At 41.5% G+C, this 21,974-nt stretch overlaps 1 protein-coding gene across 2 annotated transcripts in view; it reads right to left on the bottom strand.

Annotated features, from left to right (window-relative positions):
- LOC140737996 (protein FAM184B-like) overlaps positions 1 to 21,974 on the bottom strand; it is a 208,738-nt gene that overhangs the window by 31,948 nt on the left and 154,816 nt on the right. For both annotated transcript variants that reach the window (XM_073064943.1, XM_073064941.1), the window contains exons 8-10: positions 15,353 to 15,462; positions 4,233 to 4,383; positions 2,677 to 2,880 (exon numbers count right to left, since the gene is read on the bottom strand). In XM_073064943.1, the coding sequence (XP_072921044.1) occupies positions 2,677 to 2,880; positions 4,233 to 4,383; positions 15,353 to 15,462 (465 nt within the window). The remainder of the gene's footprint in view (positions 1 to 2,676; positions 2,881 to 4,232; positions 4,384 to 15,352; positions 15,463 to 21,974) is intronic.

The raw sequence follows: 21,974 nt of genomic DNA, 5'->3' as shown, positions 1-21,974 counted from the left end.
TATTGGAACAGTGGCAAAAATGTTTTTTTAACAGCTGCGTGGATCAAACTATTGCTCTGAGCAGGAGATTTTTACATGGCGTGACACAGCAACAAAGGCTATACATACAGAAGCATTTCTGTGTGGCCGTGCAGCTTAAGGGGGACACTGACTGTCTTTCAAGCAGCTGATTAACTATCCCTTTTGCCCTCTTTAATGAGCTCTGTTCCAGGGGTTCTCAACCTGGAGTCCACAGGTCTCTTGCTTAATGGTATTGGTCCATGGCAGAAAAAGATTGGGAACCCCTGCTCCCTTCCTTCCCACCTTCAGCTGCAGAGACACTGAACAGCCAGTGATTTTCAGCAGCCAGCACTGCCCTGCGGAATAGATCCTGGACAACAGGAGCTAACACTTACTTCCCCGGATCTTCACACTAATTTGTACTCCTGCTACAGCAGCAGGGCACATAACAACGGAAACTGTGAATACACTGAAATGATTCCAAAAGTGGGATTGCATGTCTTGTATCAGACAGGGAACTCCCTGCAGTATGTGTCCACCAGACATGGAGACCAAACTGGTGGCTGGTGTAGTGCACAACCTCATCAACTGAAGACACCGTTCAATGCCAAAGGAAGAGCAGTGAGGAAACTCAACACCCAAGTGCAGCTTGAAAAGCAGAAGAAGCGAAGAAGGCCCAGAGGGTGTCAGCGTCCATAGTCTGAGGAGGTGGTGGCTGTCTGTACAGATTATAACGATCTCTCTGACAGAAAGATACTTCATATAGGCAGACTGCAAATTCATGCCTCCAAAGCAACTCAACTGTCCCTTGTCGTATTCCAATGGTTAGCAACAACATAGTAACCAAGAATTAGTAAAGCAGCGAAGATGGTATTTAATAATAAGGACTGTACGGAAGTGTAGCAGTAATGCATTACAGCTGTAAGATCAGGGTTCGATTCCCACAGTTGACAGTGAGGAGTTCATACTGTGACCATGTGAGTTTCCTCTCACATTCCAAAGATGTACTGATTAGGATTAGTGAGTTGTGAGCATGCTATTTTGGCACCGGAAGTGTGGTGACACTTGCACTCAGCACGACCCTCGCTGATTTGATATTATACACGCGACACATTTCATTGCATGCTCCAATGTGCATATAAGTAAGGCCAGTCTCTTTTCTGCTATGATTGAAAGGCATGGATGAATGTGTGAATCCCTTATCCATTTATCAAAATGTCTTGCTTGTTCCATCACTTTTCAGTTCTCTGACATCCTGACACTTTCTGTGAGGATATGAAATTTATTTTCATATTGCTCAGCTGGGTGGTGACTGTCTTTCCCCACTCCCCCCTCCCATCCCCCACTCCCAGAGGAGCCACCTCTCTCCTGACACTTACCTCAATGCTGAGAATTTCCAGGTCATTTTTAGTAAAATGAGCATCTCATTTCCCTCTCCCCTGCAGTGTCTGATACTTGGATGCCAGAAATAACCAAGTATCAGGTTGTCAAAGGCTGGTAGGAATGTGCCGGGAAATTACTATATCTGTTTTCACCTGATGTCCTGGCCATTTTCACCTGATGCAGTTTCCTCTGACACTGGGGCCTGTGCATGTGAATGTCATAATTTGTTGTCTGAACCTTTGGACCTCAACACCACCATAACAGGATTGACACTGGGATGGGAAGTCCCCCAATATTTACTTCCATTAAAGAAATCTGTTAGATAGATAGATAGATAGATAGATACTTTATTCATCCCCATGGGGAAATTCAACTTTTTTCCAATGTCCCATACACTTGTTGTAGCAAAACTAATTACATACAATACTTAACTCAGTAAAGAATATGATATGCATCTAAATCACTATCTCAAAAAGCATTAATAATAGCTTTTAAAAAGTTCTTAAGTCCTGGCGGTAGAATTGTAAAGCCTAATGGCATTGGGGAGTATTGACCTCTTCATCCTGTCTGAGGAGCATTGCATCGATAGTAACCTGTCGCTGAAACTGCTTCTCTGTCTCTGGATGGTGCTATGTAGAGGATGTTCCGAGTTATCCATAATTGACCGTAGCCTACTCAGCGCCCTTCGCTTAGCTACCGATGTTAAACTCTCCAGTACTTTGCCCACGACAGAGCCCGCCTTCCTTACCAGCTTATTAAGACGTGAGGCGTCCCTCTTCTTAATGCTTCCTCCCCAACACGCCACCACAAAGAAGAGGGCGCTCTCCACAACTGACCTATAGAACATCTTCAGCATCTCACTACAGACATTGAATGACGCCAACCTTCTTAGGAAGTACAGTCAACTCTGTGCCTTCCTGCACAAGGCATCTGTGTTGGCAGTCCAGTCTAGCTTCTCGTCTAACTGTACTCCCAGATACTTGTAGGTCTTAACCTGCTCCACACATTCTCCATTAATGATCACTGGCTCCATATGAGGCCTAGATCTCCTAAAGTCCACCACCATCTCCTTGGTCTTGGTGATATTGAGACGCAGGTAGTTTGAGTTGCACCATATCACAAAGTCCTGTATCAGTTTCCTATACTCCTCCTCCTGTCCATTCCTGACACACCCCACTATGGCCGTGTCATCAGTGAACTTCTGCACATGGCAGGACTCCGAGTTGTATTGGAAGTCTGATGTGTACAGGGTGAACAGAGCAAATTGGTTACAACTACAAACGTTTGTATTACCTGCTGTTTACTTCCCTCCTCAATTTTGAGGGCTTGTTGTTTTAGGGTCTCAAGCTGGGATTTAAGATCCTGATTTAACGAAGAGACGTGCTGAACATTCTGCAGGAGAGTTTCCTTTTCTTTAGCCAACTGGGATTGAAGCAACTGGACTGTGGCTTGGGAAATAGTAATTTGTTGTTCTAAACTCTTCTCTGTATCTGCAAGCTGAAATAAAAAGAGAATAAGAATTGAAATCTTTGATACTTTAGCTTTAATTCATTTTTTAAAACACCTATGAATAAACTCATGATTTCCAGGATCAATTTTCAAATGTTAGTACTTATTGCCTTAGGAAAGGTTGTGGTGGACCATCGTCTTGAGCAAGTGAAGGTCTCTTGTTGAAGATACCCCCAGAGTACTGTTGGCCTGGCATATTAAATATAGACCTAGGGATGATGAAAGACCAGTGATATACTTCAAGGTCAAGAAGGTGTGACTAGGAGAGGAAGCTGAAGGTGGTACCATTCTCCATTTGTGTGAAAAGAATAATCAACTGCCTCAGCTGCAGTGCTGCAAAGGTTTTGAAGATAGTTTTCTGGTCTTAGACTTCCTGTCTGCTTAAGATAATTCTAAAATGCCTTTAGTAGTTTAATCTTCCTTACACAAGGATTTCAGCAATGGAATTTTCACTGGTTACCAGAATGGAAGGGGATGCAGCTATTGAAGCTTCCTGAGCAGCAGTTTCAGTGAGAGCAGATAGCGGAAGGTGAGCTCACAGGAATTCCCAATCCTCCTGCTTATTTTACAAGTCCAGGACAATGTCCCTGCACGTTTCTGAAGAACAGTGGATGCCGGAACTTTGCTATTCCAGGTGAACATCATAGTAATGTCACCTCCTGTGATGTGACTCTACATCACATCTCTTGCTAGAATGTACACCGACACACTGAGCTTCCTTGACTACAACTCCTCCAGAGAAAATATTAACGGCATTGATTTGTGGGCCATAACTTACCTGCCTCTCGCAGCATGCCAGTCTTTCATCACAGCCACTGGCCAGCAACTTCTTTGCCCCATTTCAGGTGGGTTGGCTTAGAGAAGAGTAAGGTTGCGAATGAGGCCAAGGACTTAAACAGTAGATTGGCCTCAAAGTAACAGTCAGGTGGACCTGACCTTGGCTCTTGATGCACCATCAATAACTCACTCTGAGACGTAAGAAGCGAGATATCGGCTTTTATTGACTGGAAGAATGAACAACACTACATCCTGGAGAATGAGGCCGGGCTCAGGCCTCAATCACCTTTATACAGGGGTCTGTGGGAGGAGCCACAGGAGCAGTCCAGACAGGTATATGTAGTTCACCACAGCTCTGCAGTGCATCTGTTCAAAATTCATATTCAAGTGATATCCAGCTCAGAGCTAAAACACACCAATTTACTCATTCACTATTTTAAATCCAGGAGTTTAAGAGGAAATGTTGCTATCTCGCTGATAATTGCTTCAGGCAGGCAAAACTTGCTGATGCAAGTATAAATTTGTAAACTGCCTAATTGGCAGTTGCCCCCACATCTGTTTACCTTTGCTTCAAGTGCTCCTGTTACGTCTTTCCACTTTTTCTGCAGGGTTTCCAGTTCAAGTTCTTTCTCCTGCTGCAGGTGAGCTAGGGCAGTCTGCTTGTCACTTGCATGTTCTTCCTTCAGCCTTTCCTGCAGCTTCTCGCCGTCACATCTGAGGAAGGCATTAAAAAGAGCTTTCACTTTTTAATCCAGAGCTAAACTGCTCTAAAGCTCCAAAAAAAAATCTGCCAGTCTTTTAAGAAACAAATAAAACTGAATGCAGTGTAGAAACTAAAGCGACTCCAAAAAGGATCAGCTTCAGGCTCCACATAGGTTCCTTATCTGCAAGTTTTGAATTTTTCAAACTGGTGGTTGTGTGTGTAGAGGGGACTGGATGAGCCTGAGATCCCCAGACTGGCTGTATTTGCTGAACATTCCTTCTCTCTTACACTCACATACAGCTATGCCTAAAGTTCTACACTGGCAAGATGGGTACTCAGTTTATTGTTATCCCTGGTCCTCTCCTATTGAGGGAGATACCCTGAGGTTCTTTGTGTCAAGGTGAATGCTATAGAGATAGTTCACTTAGCAGATCCAAGACAAATTAAGGGAGAAAAGGGGGAAATAAAGAAAACCCATCCCTTTGTGCGCTACAGCTTTGGGACAGCTACAGAACAGCTTCTTTCTACAAGCCATTAGACTTAAATTCACATGTCTGTACATTGCAAGAGTCATAATGCAAAGATTTTTACTCCTCATGTTGTGGGATGAATGTAAATAAATTCTAAATTCTACAGCTCCTAGTGTTCGAAGTGCAGCGGAATGGAATGGGCACCACTCACTAGAATATGGGTAAACTGGACACTCTGGGGTTTTACTCCTTGGAACAGAGGAGGAGGAGAGGGGATCTGATAGAAGTATTTAAAATCATGGAGTGTACAGGCAGAGAAACTGAATTGGCAGTGGGTCACGGACCAGAAGATGAATGGCAAAACAGCCAAAAGTGACGTGAGGAAAAACCATTTATTTTTGTTTAGCACAAGGGATTAGGCGCTGGAATACGCCACCAGTATTGTGGTTGCAGCAGACTCAATCACACTGCTGCAAAGAGAAGGAAGGAATTATTTAAAAGGAAGAATTTACAGGGTAATGGGCAGAGGGTGGGGAAGTGGGATGAAGCTGAATCGCATTCACTTAAATCTTCTGTAATCTTCTTGTGATTCAGTAATGTATCATTCTCCAGATATAGACAGAGACAATCCTAGAGGCTCATTCCCATGATATTCTGACCATGTGCAAGTTCATGTGATATGGTGTCACATTACATTAAGTCACCTGACTTTTATACATACAGACCAACCCCAAGCAACATATAGGTTCTGATTTTATAGATACCCATGATTTTGTCCATAAGTCAGAAAAAAAGTTCAATTGATTTGCTAACCACACCTTCACAGTATTGTCATAAATGGCATCACAAGCATATAAGATTTATAACAAACACACAGTCACTGAAAGTGGAAAGAGAGTAGTAACAAGATGTGCCATTTGTAGGAATAAATATATATACGTTTGTTGGACTTTTGATTCCAATATTATGGGAGCTCACTTGTACAAATATCTATGAGTCAGGTGTTCATATATTCAGGATAACCTGTGCAGGAATAATCTTATAAAGGACACTTGCTAATGGAATGGTTATATATGGTTTCAGGCCATGTGTCTAACCATTTTCAAGATGCAGGAAGCCCCCAAATATTGTACAGAACAGGGTCAAAAAAAGGGCCAAAAGTATGAAAGTCTATTCTCCATGTCTTTCCCTAGAACTCCCTGTTTTCACTTCAACCCTTATCTGCACATTCCCCATTAGTGAAACTCCCTCTTCTCTTTGTCCTGCCTCCAGGCTCCCTCTTGCCCCAAGCTCTCGAGACCTTGAGATTTTAGGGCTCGAGGCTCCTGTTACAATAAGTTAAATTCAGATTGTAACTCCAGCCCACCTCCATTCTACCCTGTAAAATCTATTGAATTGGCTGGTAATTACCCCCACCCTCAACCTAAAATCTCTGTCCAGTGATTTCAAAGCCCTGATTACTAATTTCCTACCTTTTATCTTACCGAGATCTCAGTGGCAGAGGAAGCTTTCCATCAGTGTGAGGGAAATGCGCAAGTTTTTAAACACATAGCTCATTATATTTATCCACTGTAGTGAATACCTGGCAAAGAGATTTCACTCCATCAAAGCCACTGCTTTCATGGACTGTGTGTTGAAAGTTGTCTAAATCAACACTGAATGTTACTGACAAGGCTAGCCATTATTGTTTGCCTCATTGCCCCTGGAAATGAATAACCTGTTGTTCAGAATGCAGCCCAGAGTGAAGCACACTGTGTCTAACCTGGCACTGATGATAGTTTGCTGTCACTGATGGGCATAAATGAACCAGACGAATAAAGTCGTTCTGATTTCGCATCTTTTACAATGTTAATTTTCTTGGATGAGCAATGTATATATATATACTTTATGCAGGTGAGTATCTTTAGAAGTGTTTGATTTAGACATGACATGGGAACAGAATTAGGCTATTCGGCCCATAGAGTCTGCTCTGCCAATCCATTATAGCTGAAATATTTTCCCTCTGATCCCCATAATCTTGGCTTCTCCCCATAACCTTTGCTGTCCTTACTAATCAAGAACCTACCAACATCCACTTTAAATATATCATAAAAACATAGAAAACCCATAGCACAATACAGGCCCTTTGGCCTACAATGCTGTGCTGAACATGTCCTTACCTTAGAACTACCTAGGCTTACCCATAGCCCTCTATTTTTCTGAGCTCCACGTACCCATCCAGGAGTCTCTTAAAAGACCCCATCGTTTCCGCCTCCACCATCGCTGCCGGCAGCCCATTCCACGCACTCACCACTCTGCGTAAAAAACCTACCCTTGACATCTCCTCTGTACCTACTTCCAAGCACCTTAAAACAATGCCCTCTCATGCTAGCCATTTCAGCCCTGGGAAAAAGCCTCTGACTATCCACACGATCAATGCCTCTCATTATCTTGTCCAAGTATCAGGTCACCTTTCATATCAAATGACTTGGCCTTCACAGCCATCTGTGGCAATGAACTACACAGATTTACCACCATCTGGCTAAAGAAATTCCTCCTCATTTCTGTTCTAAAGGGATGTCCTTGTTTTCTGAGGCAGTGACCTCTGGTTCTAGACTCTCCCATTATTGGAAACATTCCCTACATATCCGCTCTATCTAGGCCTTCATTGACAGGTTTCAATGAGATCCCCTTCTTATTCTTCTAAACTGGTGAGTACAGGCTCAGAGCCTTCAAAAGCTCCTTTCATTCCCGAGATCATTCCCGTGAACCTCTTCTGGACCCTCTCCAATGTCAACAAATCCTTTCTTCGATAAGAGGCCTAAAACAGCCCACAATACTCATGTAAGGCCTCACCAGTGCCATATAAAGCACATTACATTCTGATTTTCATATTCTTCTCCTCTTGAAGTGAATGCTAACATTGCATTTGCTTTTCTTACCAACGACTGCAAAGTTAACCTTTAGGGAATCCTGCACGAGGACTCCAAAATCCCTTTGTACCTCTGGTTTCTGAATTTTCACTGGTATAGTAAGTAAAATTAAAAATTAACTTTACTTCACTTTAGTAAGTAAAGCTAAACTGCTTTTGTTTAGCAGTAAAACTTTTTAAAAATTACCTACTGCTTTTGTTGTATCAAATACAATTAGAAATGGACATCACATTGCTAAAAAAAAAGCATAATTGTGTTTATCACATTCACATAATACTCTGGATCTACTCCAATATGTCTACCACTACAACTGGTAAACAGCAGATGTGATCACTTTGGCTCTTCTCGCTGCTCTGGGCCATCTAGACAACAGGAATTTGCACATTAGGCTGGTTACAGCTTGATGTTCAACATTATCACCCATCCAGACTCACCATCAACCTTCAGGACCAAGGCTTTTGTAACTCCCTCTGCAACTGGATACTCAACTTCCTCACTGCCAGAGAAGAGAAAATCTACAGATCCATATTGTCAGACCTCAGTGGGTAAGGATTGGTAACATCATCTCCTCCTCGCTGACAATCAACCCAGATGCTGTTTATTTAGCTCCCTGCTCCATTCTCTGTACACATGACTGAGTGGCTAAGCACAGCTCCAATGCTGTCCTCAAATTTGGCGATGACACCAATATTGATGGATGAATCATAGTTGGTGACGAGCCATCTTACCAGAGCGAGGTAAGTCACGTGGTTGAGTGGTGTCACAAAAACAACCTTTCGTCCAACATAGCAAAACTAAAAGAGCTGATTGTTTACTTCAGGAAGGGGAAGGAGGTGAACATCCACCAGTCTACAGTGGGGGATTGATTGGCAGTCGAGACAGTCAGCAGATTTAAATTAGTGGGTGTTTGACCCAGCACATAGATGGAATCATAAGGACAATATGCCAGCATTTTTTGGAGGTTAAAGAAGTTTGGCTTGTCACTGAACTTTAATGTACCAATACAGATATACTATTTTCTTACTGACTGCATCATGATCTGGTATGACAATTGGAATATGCAGGAATATAAGATGCTGCAGGGAGTAGTGGACTCTGCCTAATACATCATTGGCACACCCTTCCCCACCAAAGGGAGTATGTACGGGAGATGCTATCTCAAGAGGACAAGATCTTTCATCAGACATCCCCACCACTCGGGCCATACCATCTGTTCACAGCTACCATTGGGCAGCAGATAAAGATTCCTGAAGACCCACCCCATTAGGTTCAAGAACAGCTGCTTCCCTTTAACCAACTGGTTCTTAAAAGTAACAGCGAAACCCTAATCACTACAATTTAGAAACACTGTGACCACTCCGACCACTATGCACTAAAATGGACTTTTGATATTTATTGTTCTAATTTTGTAAAAATAGTGCATAATTTATGTTTACTTTGTGAATGCTGCTATATGATGCTATTGCCTCTGATACTGCCGGAAGTAAGCTTTTCATTGCATCTGTGAATAAATGTACCTGTGTATTGACAATAAATTGAACTCTGTTTTGACTTTACTCATTTGGTCACGTGTCACTTCACTGCAATGAGGAAATAGAACTGACCCCAAAAACGATAGATTAGCACCAAACCTTCAATAGTGGTTGTGTATTTTCATGATAAACATTACCACAGAGGAAGAGGTAACCAATTAGAAATATAAAACTTCATTCTTCTCATCTCACATAAAAACCAAAAACCATATAAACTCTGTAAGGAAAACCACTCAGTGAATTAATCTCATGAAATCCTTACTGGATTTTTTTCCATTTCCAACACATTGACGCAGCTATAAAGAAAGCAAGACAGCTGCTAAATTTCATTAGGAGTTTGAGGAGATTTGGTTTGTCACCTAAAATATTTGAGAACTTCTACAGACCGTGGAGAGCATTCTGACAGGCTGCATCACTGTCTGGTATGGGGAGGGGGCCACTGCACAAGACCGAAAGAAGCTGCAGAGGGTTGTAAAATTAGTCAGCTCCATCTTGGATACTAGCCTCTGTGGCATCCAAGACATCTTCAAGGAATGGTACTTCAAAAAGGCACTATCCATCATAAAGGACCCACACCACCCAGGACATGCCTGCTTCTCATTGTTACCATCACGAAGGTACAGAAGCCTGAAGGCACACACTAGTGATTCAGGAACAGCTTCTACCCCTCTGCCATCCGATTCCTAAATGGACATTGAATCTCTCACTACTTTTTGTTTAACTTCTGTTTTTGCAGTACTTATCTTAATTTAACTATTTAATGTACATATATAGATACCTACTGTAAATCATTTTTTTCCACATTTATCATGTATTGCATTATACTGTTGCTGCAAAATTGCCACATTTCACAACACATGCCGGTGATATTAAACCTGATTCTGATTCATTCCTCCCTGGAATTTGTGCTTCATTTATTTAAATTTCTCACCACTGACATTGTTAACGATTGATCTGCTTTCTGTTCTATTTTGCAATGGCTCCACACAAAATGTTTACTTGAGAGTAAAAGTTGTTAGGCGAGTATAGAAATCTAGAACTGAGAGACATTGGTAAGTATGTATTTTGGGAGAATTGTGAGAATAAAAATGGACCATTATATAACGTCCCCTTTATAATATCAGGAATTACTGAAGTAATTCAGTAGATTAGGTTTACCTGCCATTTGATACTTTCTGCCGCAGAATAATACCATCACAGCATTCAGGCTGGAAAGAGGTGGCCTAACACGATTATTGAATCAGTTGCTCTACATCGTTTACTCAACTAAAATTCTACACTATGTTAAGGTGCCAAATTTTATATTATTCACATAAATCAATAAAGTGAATAACAAATCATAATGATCTCATTTATGCTATTACCATTTCTGGTTTCAGAATTGACTTTATACATACATGCCCCGTGCACTAATGGCTCTCAGGATTATATGGACCAAGACTGCTATTACTAATGCAGTGGTAAGTAGTTAATTAAAACATCTGCTATGGGATACGGTGTGCTGCACTAAAAGATCCATTTATAGCAATTTACAGTCCCGAGTACAAGTGCATTAATGTGTGCATCGTGATGATTTACTTCTGACAAAAGGATGGTGACATGAAATTACTTAGTGTGTCATATATTTCAATTTATTGAAGAACAATTTTTAGATGAATATGCAGTATTTACTGTGAGTTCTACACATACTCTGGTCTTAACCTTCTAGGCTCTCTGTGCCTGCAGTGCTACCATTCACGCCTGCTCAGTGTTGCCTTATAGCATGCAACATATTTCTGGACACCACTTTCAGGACTTTGGATTACAAACACATCACCCACAGATGGCAAGCATAACTCTCGTAGAAGTAGATGCTTGTAGACCTAACTTAGCATAATTTAAGGTACGTGAGGCCCAGAGCTGGAAGCCCATCTTGGGGATGTCCTCTAAGTCATACACAACGTTGTGTCTGTGCACAACTACACATATATTAAATAAAAGCACACCCATGGGAGATGGCTTTAACTGGTGTATTCACATTGCAGAGGAGAGAGAGAACAATGTGCATGGATAGATAACCGTCCATGCACAGATCAATAAATAGGGCGAAGGGGAGGGGGTCATTACTCTAAAAAAATATAGATCCATACATTACACTTCCTCCTCCTTTAGATTAAATCAACATAAAAATGTATATGTACAAAACATTCAATTTCCCTTTTATAAACCCAGATCTCAAATAAACATGCGTTCACCATAACAGTTCAAAACTAACTTCATAGTCTTCTGGGTGGCACTCTCTTTCTTTCAGGATAGCACCTGTGAAAGTGTGGAGTGGCATCAGGTTTGCTATCTTGTCTAAGAAAACAACATTCTCGGTTGCCGGTGTCACATTGCTATCAGTGACGTGATCATCACTGAGAAGTAAGTCCAGTGACTGTAATGTGTCCGCCTTGTTGGATGTGGTCGACTCAGGTGTGATCTTCGGTTGAGCATCCACAAGACATTCCATATCTGACCTCCGGGTGTCCACTTGTCTTCTTGGTGATCACATGCTGGGACTTCCTGACCAATCTCGAAGCTCCTTGCTGCTTCACTTGGAAACTGGCTGAGCTGTTTATTCTGCACTTCCCTCTGTAGGTCTGGTTTCAGGAGGTCTATGTGAGATCTCAGATTCATGAACAGCATTGCAGGTGCTCGATTTATCATCACATGAATGAAGTTCCGATACACAAAAAAGGAAGTTGTCCACCTTGTGCTGTCCTCCTCGTCCGTTGCTTTAATGGACTTCTTGAAGTTTTGGATAACCCTTTCAGCTTGCCCATTGATGGGTGGTGAAGAGCTGACTTGCTATGTCTGATGCTGTTTTTCTTCATGAACTGTTGGAACTCTTCTGACGTGTATTGTAGTCTGTTGTCTTTCACAATTTTTTCTGGTAAGCTGTTTCTGGTGAAGATAGTCCTCAGAGCAGACAGTCTTTGGTGACGTAATTGACTTCATTGGTATAACCTCCGGCCACTTTGAATGAGCACCCACAGCAATCAGAAACATGGAATCCATGAATGGCCCAGCAAAGTCAATATGTACTATGGTGCCTGTGGGGTCTGTTTATCTATTCCTGGCCACCACATGTAGCTCCAGGCGAGACTCTTCACCTTGACTGTACCCAGGTGTCCTTCATGCCGATTTTCTAACACTCTGGCAAGCAGCTTAAAGGGAACCACAACACGAGATCCAACACATCAGGGTTCTTTGACATACTGATAGTTGGTCTCGTCTCGCTGAGAACTCTGGAAACATAGGGTTACCATGAGCTGGCCATCCTTGCTTGGTGAGTTCTTGGCCTTTGACAATGTCCGGTCATTCCTTGTTTCCCTTTCTATTTCAGAATTTGTTACTGGTAACTGGTCCACCAATGTGTTGTGGAGCACCGCTGCTGGGTCGCAGTATGAAGACTTCTTCCCTTCAGTTGCCAATAGAGGAAGATGTGACAAGCAATCGATACAGCAGTGCAGCAATGTTTGGGAGAAACCAGTGGTGCTAGTTTACAAGGCCCAAGTATGGCCTGAGTTGTGACACATTTTCTGGTTTGGGTGCCTGTAGCACTGCTTCAGTTTTCTCTTGTGACTTATGTAAGCCAAGTCCACAATGACATGTCCACAGTATGAGATTTCATTCTTGAAAAACTCACATTTCTCTCTTTTTGAGCACAGACCATACTCCCTCAGCCTTTCACTGTTACTAGTGTCTGTGACTGCCTCCTCGTGTTGTCTAACTCTCGCTGTTCGGTCCCATAACTGTCAGTGCAGTTGGTGATATTCTCTGACATTCATACTTGTCGCCAATTTGTTGTGCCTGTGCACAATTAATTAATTAATTAATTAATTAAATTAATTAAATAAAAGCATACATGCGGGAGATGGCTTCAACTGGTGTATTCTCATTTAGGGGATGGGGAGAACAATGCACATGCGTTGACAACAGCACATGTGCAAACTACACACACAGCATACTAGCTGTCTTTTGGGACTTCTGTCACTTTCATGATTCCTCTGAGCAGCACGGTCCTTCCTTGGTTCAATATGCTGTCCGCCAAAGGGACAGAGGTTGGCATCAACACCTGTTTGTTGGTATTATGTCAACTTCTTGTTACCCTGACCTAGAACTTTGAATGTAGACCATTCCCTTTGCCTTGGGAGTTCTCATCCATGATCTAGACTGCAGTTTACATACCACCAGCAACTGATATTAAGCAAGCACTTGCAAAACTGCACAATGTCATCTGCAGTCAAGAAACAGCCCAATCCAATGCATTTCAAGTTATATTTAGTGACTTTAACTAGGCCCGTTTGAAGAAAACTCTGCCAAATCTTCACCAGCACCTAACCTGTTGCACCAGAGGTCCCAACACATTAGGCTACTGCGACACTATGATAAGGAATGCCTATTGTTCTTTCCTGAGACTGCATTTTGGCAAATCAGATAATTAGGCAGTAATTCTTCTACCTGCATACAGACAGAGCCTAAAGAGCAAGGCTCCAGAGATCAAGACAACTAAGAAGTGGTTGCAAGAGGTGGAGGAGTGGGCTGGGCCCTGTTTAATAACTCATCTGAGTACTTGAATGACTATACCAGGGTCTGTAATGATTTTATTAAAACATCCGTGAGGATAGAAATAGAAACATAGAAAATAGGTGCAGGAGTAGGCCATTCGGCCTTTCGAGCCTGAACCACCATTCAGTATGATCATGACTGATCATCCAACTCAGAACCCTGTACCTGCTTTCTCTCCATACAGGATGTCCCCTCAAAATTGTTCAGGGTTTTCCCCCAAACAGAAGCCCTGGATGAACAATAAAATCTGGAATCTGCTGAGAGCCAGATCAAAAGCATTCAAATTTGGAGTTCAAGGATGCTACAAGAGGTGCAGGTATGATCTCTGGAAAGCCAGTTCAAGGGCAAAGTGAGGATTCTGGACTGGACTGGAATCAATGAGAGATGCTTGATGGTTGTGTCAGGGTTTGAATGCCGTAATGTCCTACAAAGTTAAATCTTGCCACATAGGGGACATCAGAGCTTCACTTCAGGATGAGCTCAATGCTTTCTATGCTTGCATTGATCACCAGAACAGGGAGGAACTATTGCGCACCCCTCATGTCCCCTGATGATCCCTTGGTCTTAGTATCTGAAGATGATGTGCAGGTTGCCTTCAAGAGAGTGAACCCAAGGAAAGTATCTGATCCAGTTGGAGTACCTGGCTGAGTACTGAAGACCTGTGTTGACCAGCAGACTGGTGTATTCACAGCTATCTTCAATCCCTTGCTCCGGCAGTGTGTGGTACCCACCTGCTTCAAGCATGCTTCAATTGTTGCCCAAAAAGAGCGTGGTAACCTATCTAAATGACCATCAGCCAGTGGCACTTACATCCACAGTGATGAAGTGTTTTGAGAGGCTGGCGTTCAAGCATATCAGCTCCAATCTGAATGGTGACCTGGATCCACTTCAATTTACCTAATGAAGCAACAAGTCTACAGCAGATGCTATCTCATTGGCTCTTACGGAACCCTGGAACATCTGGACGGCAAAATGCATACATCAGGATGCTCTTTATTGGTTATAGCTTGGCATTTAACACCATCCCCTCAATATCAACTTGTGCAATTTATGCAATGTTATAACTTATGCAAAAGCATAACATTTATTGAAAGAAGAACAAAGGAGGAGTTTGAAATGTTGGTCTAACTTCGTGTTTACTTTAAGTACGGCACCACGCAGTCACGTCATGACGTATGCAATTCACTTATTTTTACCTATAACTTGTAATGAGTTATTTACACCACACCAACAAGAATGCTTAATCAAACAACATACTTACAACATTGCTGAAATATTAAATACACAACACTGATGAAGTGTCTCAAGCAGAAATGATGAGAGTCCATTTTCCTCTACAGGTGCTAGCTGACCTGCTGAGTTCCTCTAGCAGTTTGTATTGTACCCAGGGTAAGCTTTTGATATGATGAGATAGGTTCAAGATTGTAATAAATATATTCCAGTGCAAGTGCTATTTTGTACAATGTAACATACCGCATTTTCTCTCTCCACTTAGCCTCTAATTGTTGTGTTTGTTGAAGGTGTTCATTTTGCAAGGAGGAAACCAAAGCTTCATGTTGTTCTTTCTGCTTCTTCAATATCTCCTGATAAATCAATAAAAAAAGATAATAAGTTACCTATATTTATCCCATGTATATCAAAACATCAAAACAGACAGTGAATTGCATTGTTTGAATCAATGATCAATACAGTCAGAGGACGTGCTGGGTGCAGCCCACAACTGTCACACGCTCTGTTGCCAACACAACATTCCCACAACTTACTAGCCCTAACCTGTACTTCTTCAGAGAGTGGGAATAAACCGGAGCACCCAGAGGAATTCTGCATGGTCATGAGTAGAACTTTACAGAGAGCAGTGGAAATGGAACCCCAATCTTATGATCACTGGCACTTTAAAGCATTATTCTAACTGTTATGCTATTGCGCCATCCCCCAGTGAACCCTTAAAAATAGTGGAATTATCATATGATTAGCTGCTATTACTTAAGAGATGATTATTCATTGACTACAAACTTTTAAGGAGTACTTTTAGACATGTGTTGAAGGGCTATTGCTGAAGTTTTCTGAACATTTAAAGTAAGCACAGAATGTGCCCTTTGGCACCTTTCTACCACCTAAACTAATCCCATTTCCCAGCATTAGGTCTGTATGCTTCTGTGCCTTGTCTGCCTAAGTGTCTGTCTTAAGCCTAGAATTGCATATTGCTCCACCATCTCCTCTGGCAGCAAGTTCCAAATATCAACCATTATCTGCATAATAAAACTTTTCTCTCTTATTCCCTTTCACACTTTTCTTCTCACCTTAAGTGTATATGTTTTGAAAATATAACTACCATGGGAGAAGGTTCTGGTAATCCACTATATCTATGTTTCTCATACTGGCAGATAAATCGGCCTCCCCGTTCCTGAGAAACAAGCCCAGTCTATTTCATCTCTCCCCAAAACTAAGCTTCTCTCATCCAAGTAACATCCCAGTGAATCTCTTCTGTACTCCTTTTTAGTGAACAGAAATGCACATGAATCTCTAGTGTTTTGTAAAGGTGCAAAGTAACATCCAACTACTACATTTTATGCCTCAAACCATGAAGGCAAGCATGCTGTGTGCTTTGCTCACCAGCCTATCAACATAATGAGCAAGGAAGTGGAAAGTTGCAATTGAAATTTAAAGGAAAAGTGGATGTAAACATATGTGATAACTGAACTTCCAATATTGTTATTCTCCATTCATCATATCTGAACTGAAGTTTATATTTAGATGGTTTTATTTATCATTTTAGCATATTATGAATTTGAGTTTGAAGTGTCTATTTCTCTTTTCATTGGAAAAATAGTGGGAACATGAGACAGAGAAACAAGGTTTTTCCAAGACTGTAATTTCATAATTGGGGAATGTGGAGATGGGTATTCACATACATGTCCCTGCTGGAACCAACTACGTTAACACAACAGAAAGGGAACATTCAACACATTAGGTCTGCCAGAACAAACTAACATTATTGCCTTCTACTTGAAAATTGCTTTTCATTTGGCACTCTAACTTCTATGAGAGGACGTTCTGTATGGCAGGAACTTGCAGGGCAGAATAGCTCTGCCTCACCTGTGCCTCACCGGTCCACATTTGCACTGGATAAGGCTCTAGCTGTAAAACAGCAGAAGAAATTTCCCACTCCTACCAATACTCTAGTTTCCAACATTTTACAATCCTGTCACTGTCACTGTAGAGTCAACGACTCAGAAATCACAGAAACAGGCCTTTCAGCCAATCATCTGAACCATCAAGCCTCCCATACCCCTCTTATCCATGTACCTATCCAAAAGTTACTTACATTTTACAGCTGAACCTGCATCTACCGCTTGCACTGGCAGTTTGTTCCACACTTGCACCGTGCTCTGAATGAAGAACTTTCCCCTCAGATTCCCCTTAAATATTCCACCTTTCACCCTAAACCTATAACCTTTAGTTCTAGTTGATCCACATTGATTGTGTGGATAGTCAGTGGCTTTTTCCCAGGGCTGAAATGGTTAACACGAGAGGGTACAGTTTTAAGGTGCTTGGAAGTAGGTACAGAGGAGATGTCATGGGTGCCTTTTTTTATGCAGAGAGTGGTGAGTGCGTGGAATAGGCTGCTGGCGACAGTGATGGAGGGCGGATATGATAGGGTCTTTTAAGAGACTCCTGGATAGGTACATGAAGCTTAGAAAAATAGAGTAACCTTAGGTAATTTCTAAGTAAGTACATGTTTGGCACAGCATTGTGGGCCGAAGGGCCTGTATTGTGTGGTTTTCTATGTTTCTATGTTTCTCTCAAACAACCTGAGGGGAAAAGCCTGCAAGCAGTCACCTAATCTATATTCATAATTTTGTAAATCTCAGTAAGATCTCCCCTCATCTCCTGCACATCAGGGAATAAAGTCCTAACCTATTCAACCTTTCTGTATAATTCAGGTCTTCGAGTCCCAGCAACATCCTCGTAAATTTTCTCTGCACTCTTTCAAGCTTTTTGATATCTTTCCTGTAGGTAGGGGACCAGAACAGCACACAAAACTCCAAATTCAACCTCACAAGTGTCATATACAACTTCAACTGTTTGTTCACTGTAAGCTTGTGAATTGAATTGAATTGAATTGACTTTATTACTTACATCCTTCATAAACATGAGGAGTAGAATTGTTACGTTACTTCTCTGTTTATATGCAATATGCAATTTATAGTAGGTTCAACAGGCAGAATCCTAAACTGGAACTGCAGAACATTTGTGCTTCTGCACTGGGACTCCATGAAGACTTCCATATTCATGTGAAGTCAGCAAATCATTGCTGAGCATCTTGAAGATTTAAAATTCAGGCTTTCATACCCACACACACTCTGCACAGCCGCCCCAGCTATTAGCCACTGACATAGAGAAACACTAGCAATTCCATGCAGTAATAAATATGCAAAAAAAGGAAACTAGTTCATTAAACTCTCATGTAACTCTGCCCTGAGACAGCAACAGGAGTTAAAATCTGCCTGTCGAATCTATAGCAGATTAGATTAGCAGGCTTGGTAACTCCATTTGCTCCAAAGGAGAGTTTGAGGGAGAGAAGTTGCAGGCAATTCCTAATTATTTGAATTCCCTTTGGTACTTTAATCTATTTATTTGGTTTTAATTAGTTTTAGGTATTTGCTTTTTAAAAGTTATAATAATTGTAATATTCCTTTAATTGGGTGGTTACTTTGAATTGCCTCTGAACGATTTTAAATGTCACTGAGATTGGGGAGCCTGAGCATACCTAATTTCCAATGAGTTGAATCCCCTTTGTTATTTTAATGTTCATATTTATTTGGTTTAGGGTCTTACTTATATTTGTTACATATCACGGTGGCTGGGGCCTGTTCAGATGCCAATGTGTAATGTTGTTTGCACTGGGAAGGCTGGAGTTGAGGAGGATGTTGGTGCTTGCATGGTAGAAGGAGACTGAGCAAGCAGGTGAGTGTTGAGCATGGGTGTCAGGAAACCTGTGAAAATTGAACCTGTTAACCTCACCACGTCCTCCTCATCAGAGATACACATCTGAGGAAGGCCCCTCAGCTGTGCTGACGATCAATCATCAGTTCACACTGATCCTACAAGGGAAGGAAGGAAGGTGCGAAGCCCATCTGACTACCCTGTTAAGAACTGTGTTTTGTATTTCATTGCACCATCTCTACAATCTCCTTCACTATGTTGTCAAGAAATTTTGAAACATGTTTGCAAAATCCTATTTAAAAATCACCCACGCAAGTTGCGGACAAAGGCCATCTCAGCACTCAGAGTGTATGTACATTGTTCTGATCCCTCCTCCACTTTGAACAACTCTCACTGACTTTCAGGGCAGGAATTCAATCTGTTTCCCATTTGTAAGTAAAAATAATCTGTTTAGAAACATCCTCACTCTATGTGTGCATTTCTTCAAGAGCTCCATTGGTCACAGCACATTGAACATTATTTGAAAATCCATATATACTATTCCCTTTGTCTATCCATCCACTTGTTATTACATTTTTAAAAATATGGCTTGCCTGTAATAAACTTATGTTCACTTTCCTCGATTAACCTATCAATTTCTAAATGATTTTATAAAGGAATTTATAAATTCCATTCTGTATAATTGCTTCATTCAAGTCAACTATCAATTGTTCAATGTCATTCAACAATACAGTCACTTTCCCATTTCATTATTTCTGAGGTTTACAGAAAGGCATTGCACTGAAAATGGGCACTCAGCCCATTGTGCTTTTGTCAGCTCTGGTATGCTATTTTTTCCCCACTGTATTGCAAGATACTTCCCTTCAAGGATCAATCATACTGCATTTTAGAGGTTCTGAAATGAATGATGAGTCCTCTGGAGATGCAAGGATACTACCCGGAAGGATGGAGCAGCCTGAAGGGGTAGGGTGTGGGGGGGGGGGGGGCGGGGGGTGTAGTGCTGGTGTGGTTAATAGGATCTCACACACTCCTTTTTGTGATTGGCCTGTAGATATTGCTGTTGGAGAGTGCTGGCCTTCAGTATCTTCCCACCAGCTGCATTTTTAGGCCACTAATTCCAGCCTTAAGCCATAAATTCCTATGAACCAGGGTGGAAGCAATGGGGGTACTTTGTTCATCATCCTGGAAATCCAGTCAGAGTACATAAAGGAGATAAGGTTGTGAAATGACATTAGAGATAGCTCTCCATCATAATCTTAGTACTTAGTACTGGTTGAGACTTTGCCTGCACCAGAAGCCTTTTTCTGTTTTACTGTCGGATAGCCTTTACCACCAGTTCTTATGACAGCACTGAGGTTGTAGCAAACATGCAGAGAGTCAAGGGCACTCAAGACACAGTTTTGATGAACAGATATTCCAAATTGCTCTGTAAAGGAGCACCGACTATCTCAGAGCCTTTATGAGATCTCCTCTGTTCATGGATCATAGATGGGTAAGTCCTTGAGACTTTGGTTTATGGAAAAACTTGACAGTGCTGACTATCAAGACACTGTACTGGATACAGTTGCTGGTTTTATATCTTATTCTTCAGATGGCTATAGATCAGTTTATCCCTCAATGAGCTATGATGGTGCTCGGAAGCTAAAAATGGATCTCCTGGCCATTCTCATTAGTGCTTTTGGTGGCCATATCAGGTACTATGGACATTATGATGCTCCTATTGGTTAAGGAGTTATCGGATTGCTTGTGTGAAGTATTGGAGAGACCAGAGTTTTCTTTGGAGGTTTTTTAGTATTGACTTTCCTGTAGCAGTGGCTCTGTGTTTAGGGGTCAAGTTGACGGAAATGACTGGACAGATTAGGCAGAATTTCATCCCGCAGTTGTGAGCTTCATTCACGTCGATCAATATTACTCAACATGGTTTGGCGCAATCATATGACGAAACCATTTTTTCGGACCTGAACTGTCTAAAAACCTCAGCTGTTTCGTTTTTACTACGTGCTCCAGGGCAAAGCACAGAAATAAATCACTGCCCTTCCGGCTTCTCAAAAGCTCCAGTGGGAATGTTGCAACAGGTCAAAATAGAGATGTTTAGGCAGTTCCTATGTTAGGCTCAATTGGTGTCCACGTTGCTGGAGGTGTCAAAGGCTGATTTTATTTATCTGCAACTTCATCCCTACTCCGCAATATTTTGGAAATTCTTCTTTCTTTGAGCTTTGAATCAATTGATTTTAGCGTCACAGATTCATGCAGCATGGTAACAGGCCCATTGGCCCAGCCTGTTCATGCGAACTAAGTTAACTACCTCAGCTGGTCACATTTACTTGCCAGTCCCATTTTGGTTTTTATAGACTATTTTTGCTATACAAAGACAGTTTGTTCTGAGTCTCATGCCTCGCCTCAACTCTACTTATTGGCTGGTGTTGTGCTTTCAATGAAAATACTACTAAATCTATCTATATGAATCTTACCTTCATATATACCTCAGGAAAATACGTGCTACAGTGTAAGTTTTTCCAACATAGCTTTGTCCCTCCCTTTTTCTCTAGAAAATGTTACACCTTGAGCACTAGGAATGCAGTGAATATCCCTGAAGATTCCATTATCTGAGAACGTTCATTCCTCCAGAATGTTCACATGAGTGCAAGTAACAACATTGCAGTTAGGGATTGCTATTTGTTCAGCTGCTGGAATCCAGTGAGTGTGCCTGAAATTCTGATATTTTCCCTTTACTTTTGATAAGGAATCTTCACAAAAAGCCCAAGTCAAATTTTACCTCACACAATGAGCACATTCCCTATCACTCCAATAGAAATTTTAACCCTGAGAGATTAAGGTAAGTATTAATTAATTCAGATTAATATAGGTATTGTTTTATTTGTATTTTAAGTGCATTATATTAAAATATTTTTAAGTTTAACAGTCATTTTATGGTTTAGAAAAGATTTAGTAGTTCTTGGAGGTTAGGGTTTGCTAGCTTTGAAACTTCTGGCTAAGCCAGGGCTAGAAACACAAGAGAATGCAGATGCTGGATTCTGGAGGAACATCAGCAGTTCAAGCAACATCTATGGATGGAGATTAAGAGTCATCATTTTGAGTCAAGACCCTTCATCTTCTTTGTGCGTTATGGGATGGCTGATTGTCAAGG

The sequence above is a fragment of the Hemitrygon akajei genome, chromosome 13 (assembly GCF_048418815.1).
Source record: "Hemitrygon akajei chromosome 13, sHemAka1.3, whole genome shotgun sequence".
Classification (NCBI taxonomy): domain Eukaryota; kingdom Metazoa; phylum Chordata; class Chondrichthyes; order Myliobatiformes; family Dasyatidae; genus Hemitrygon; species Hemitrygon akajei.
Note: the sequence above shows the minus strand (reverse complement) of the source record. Positions and strands in the feature narration are given on the sequence as shown.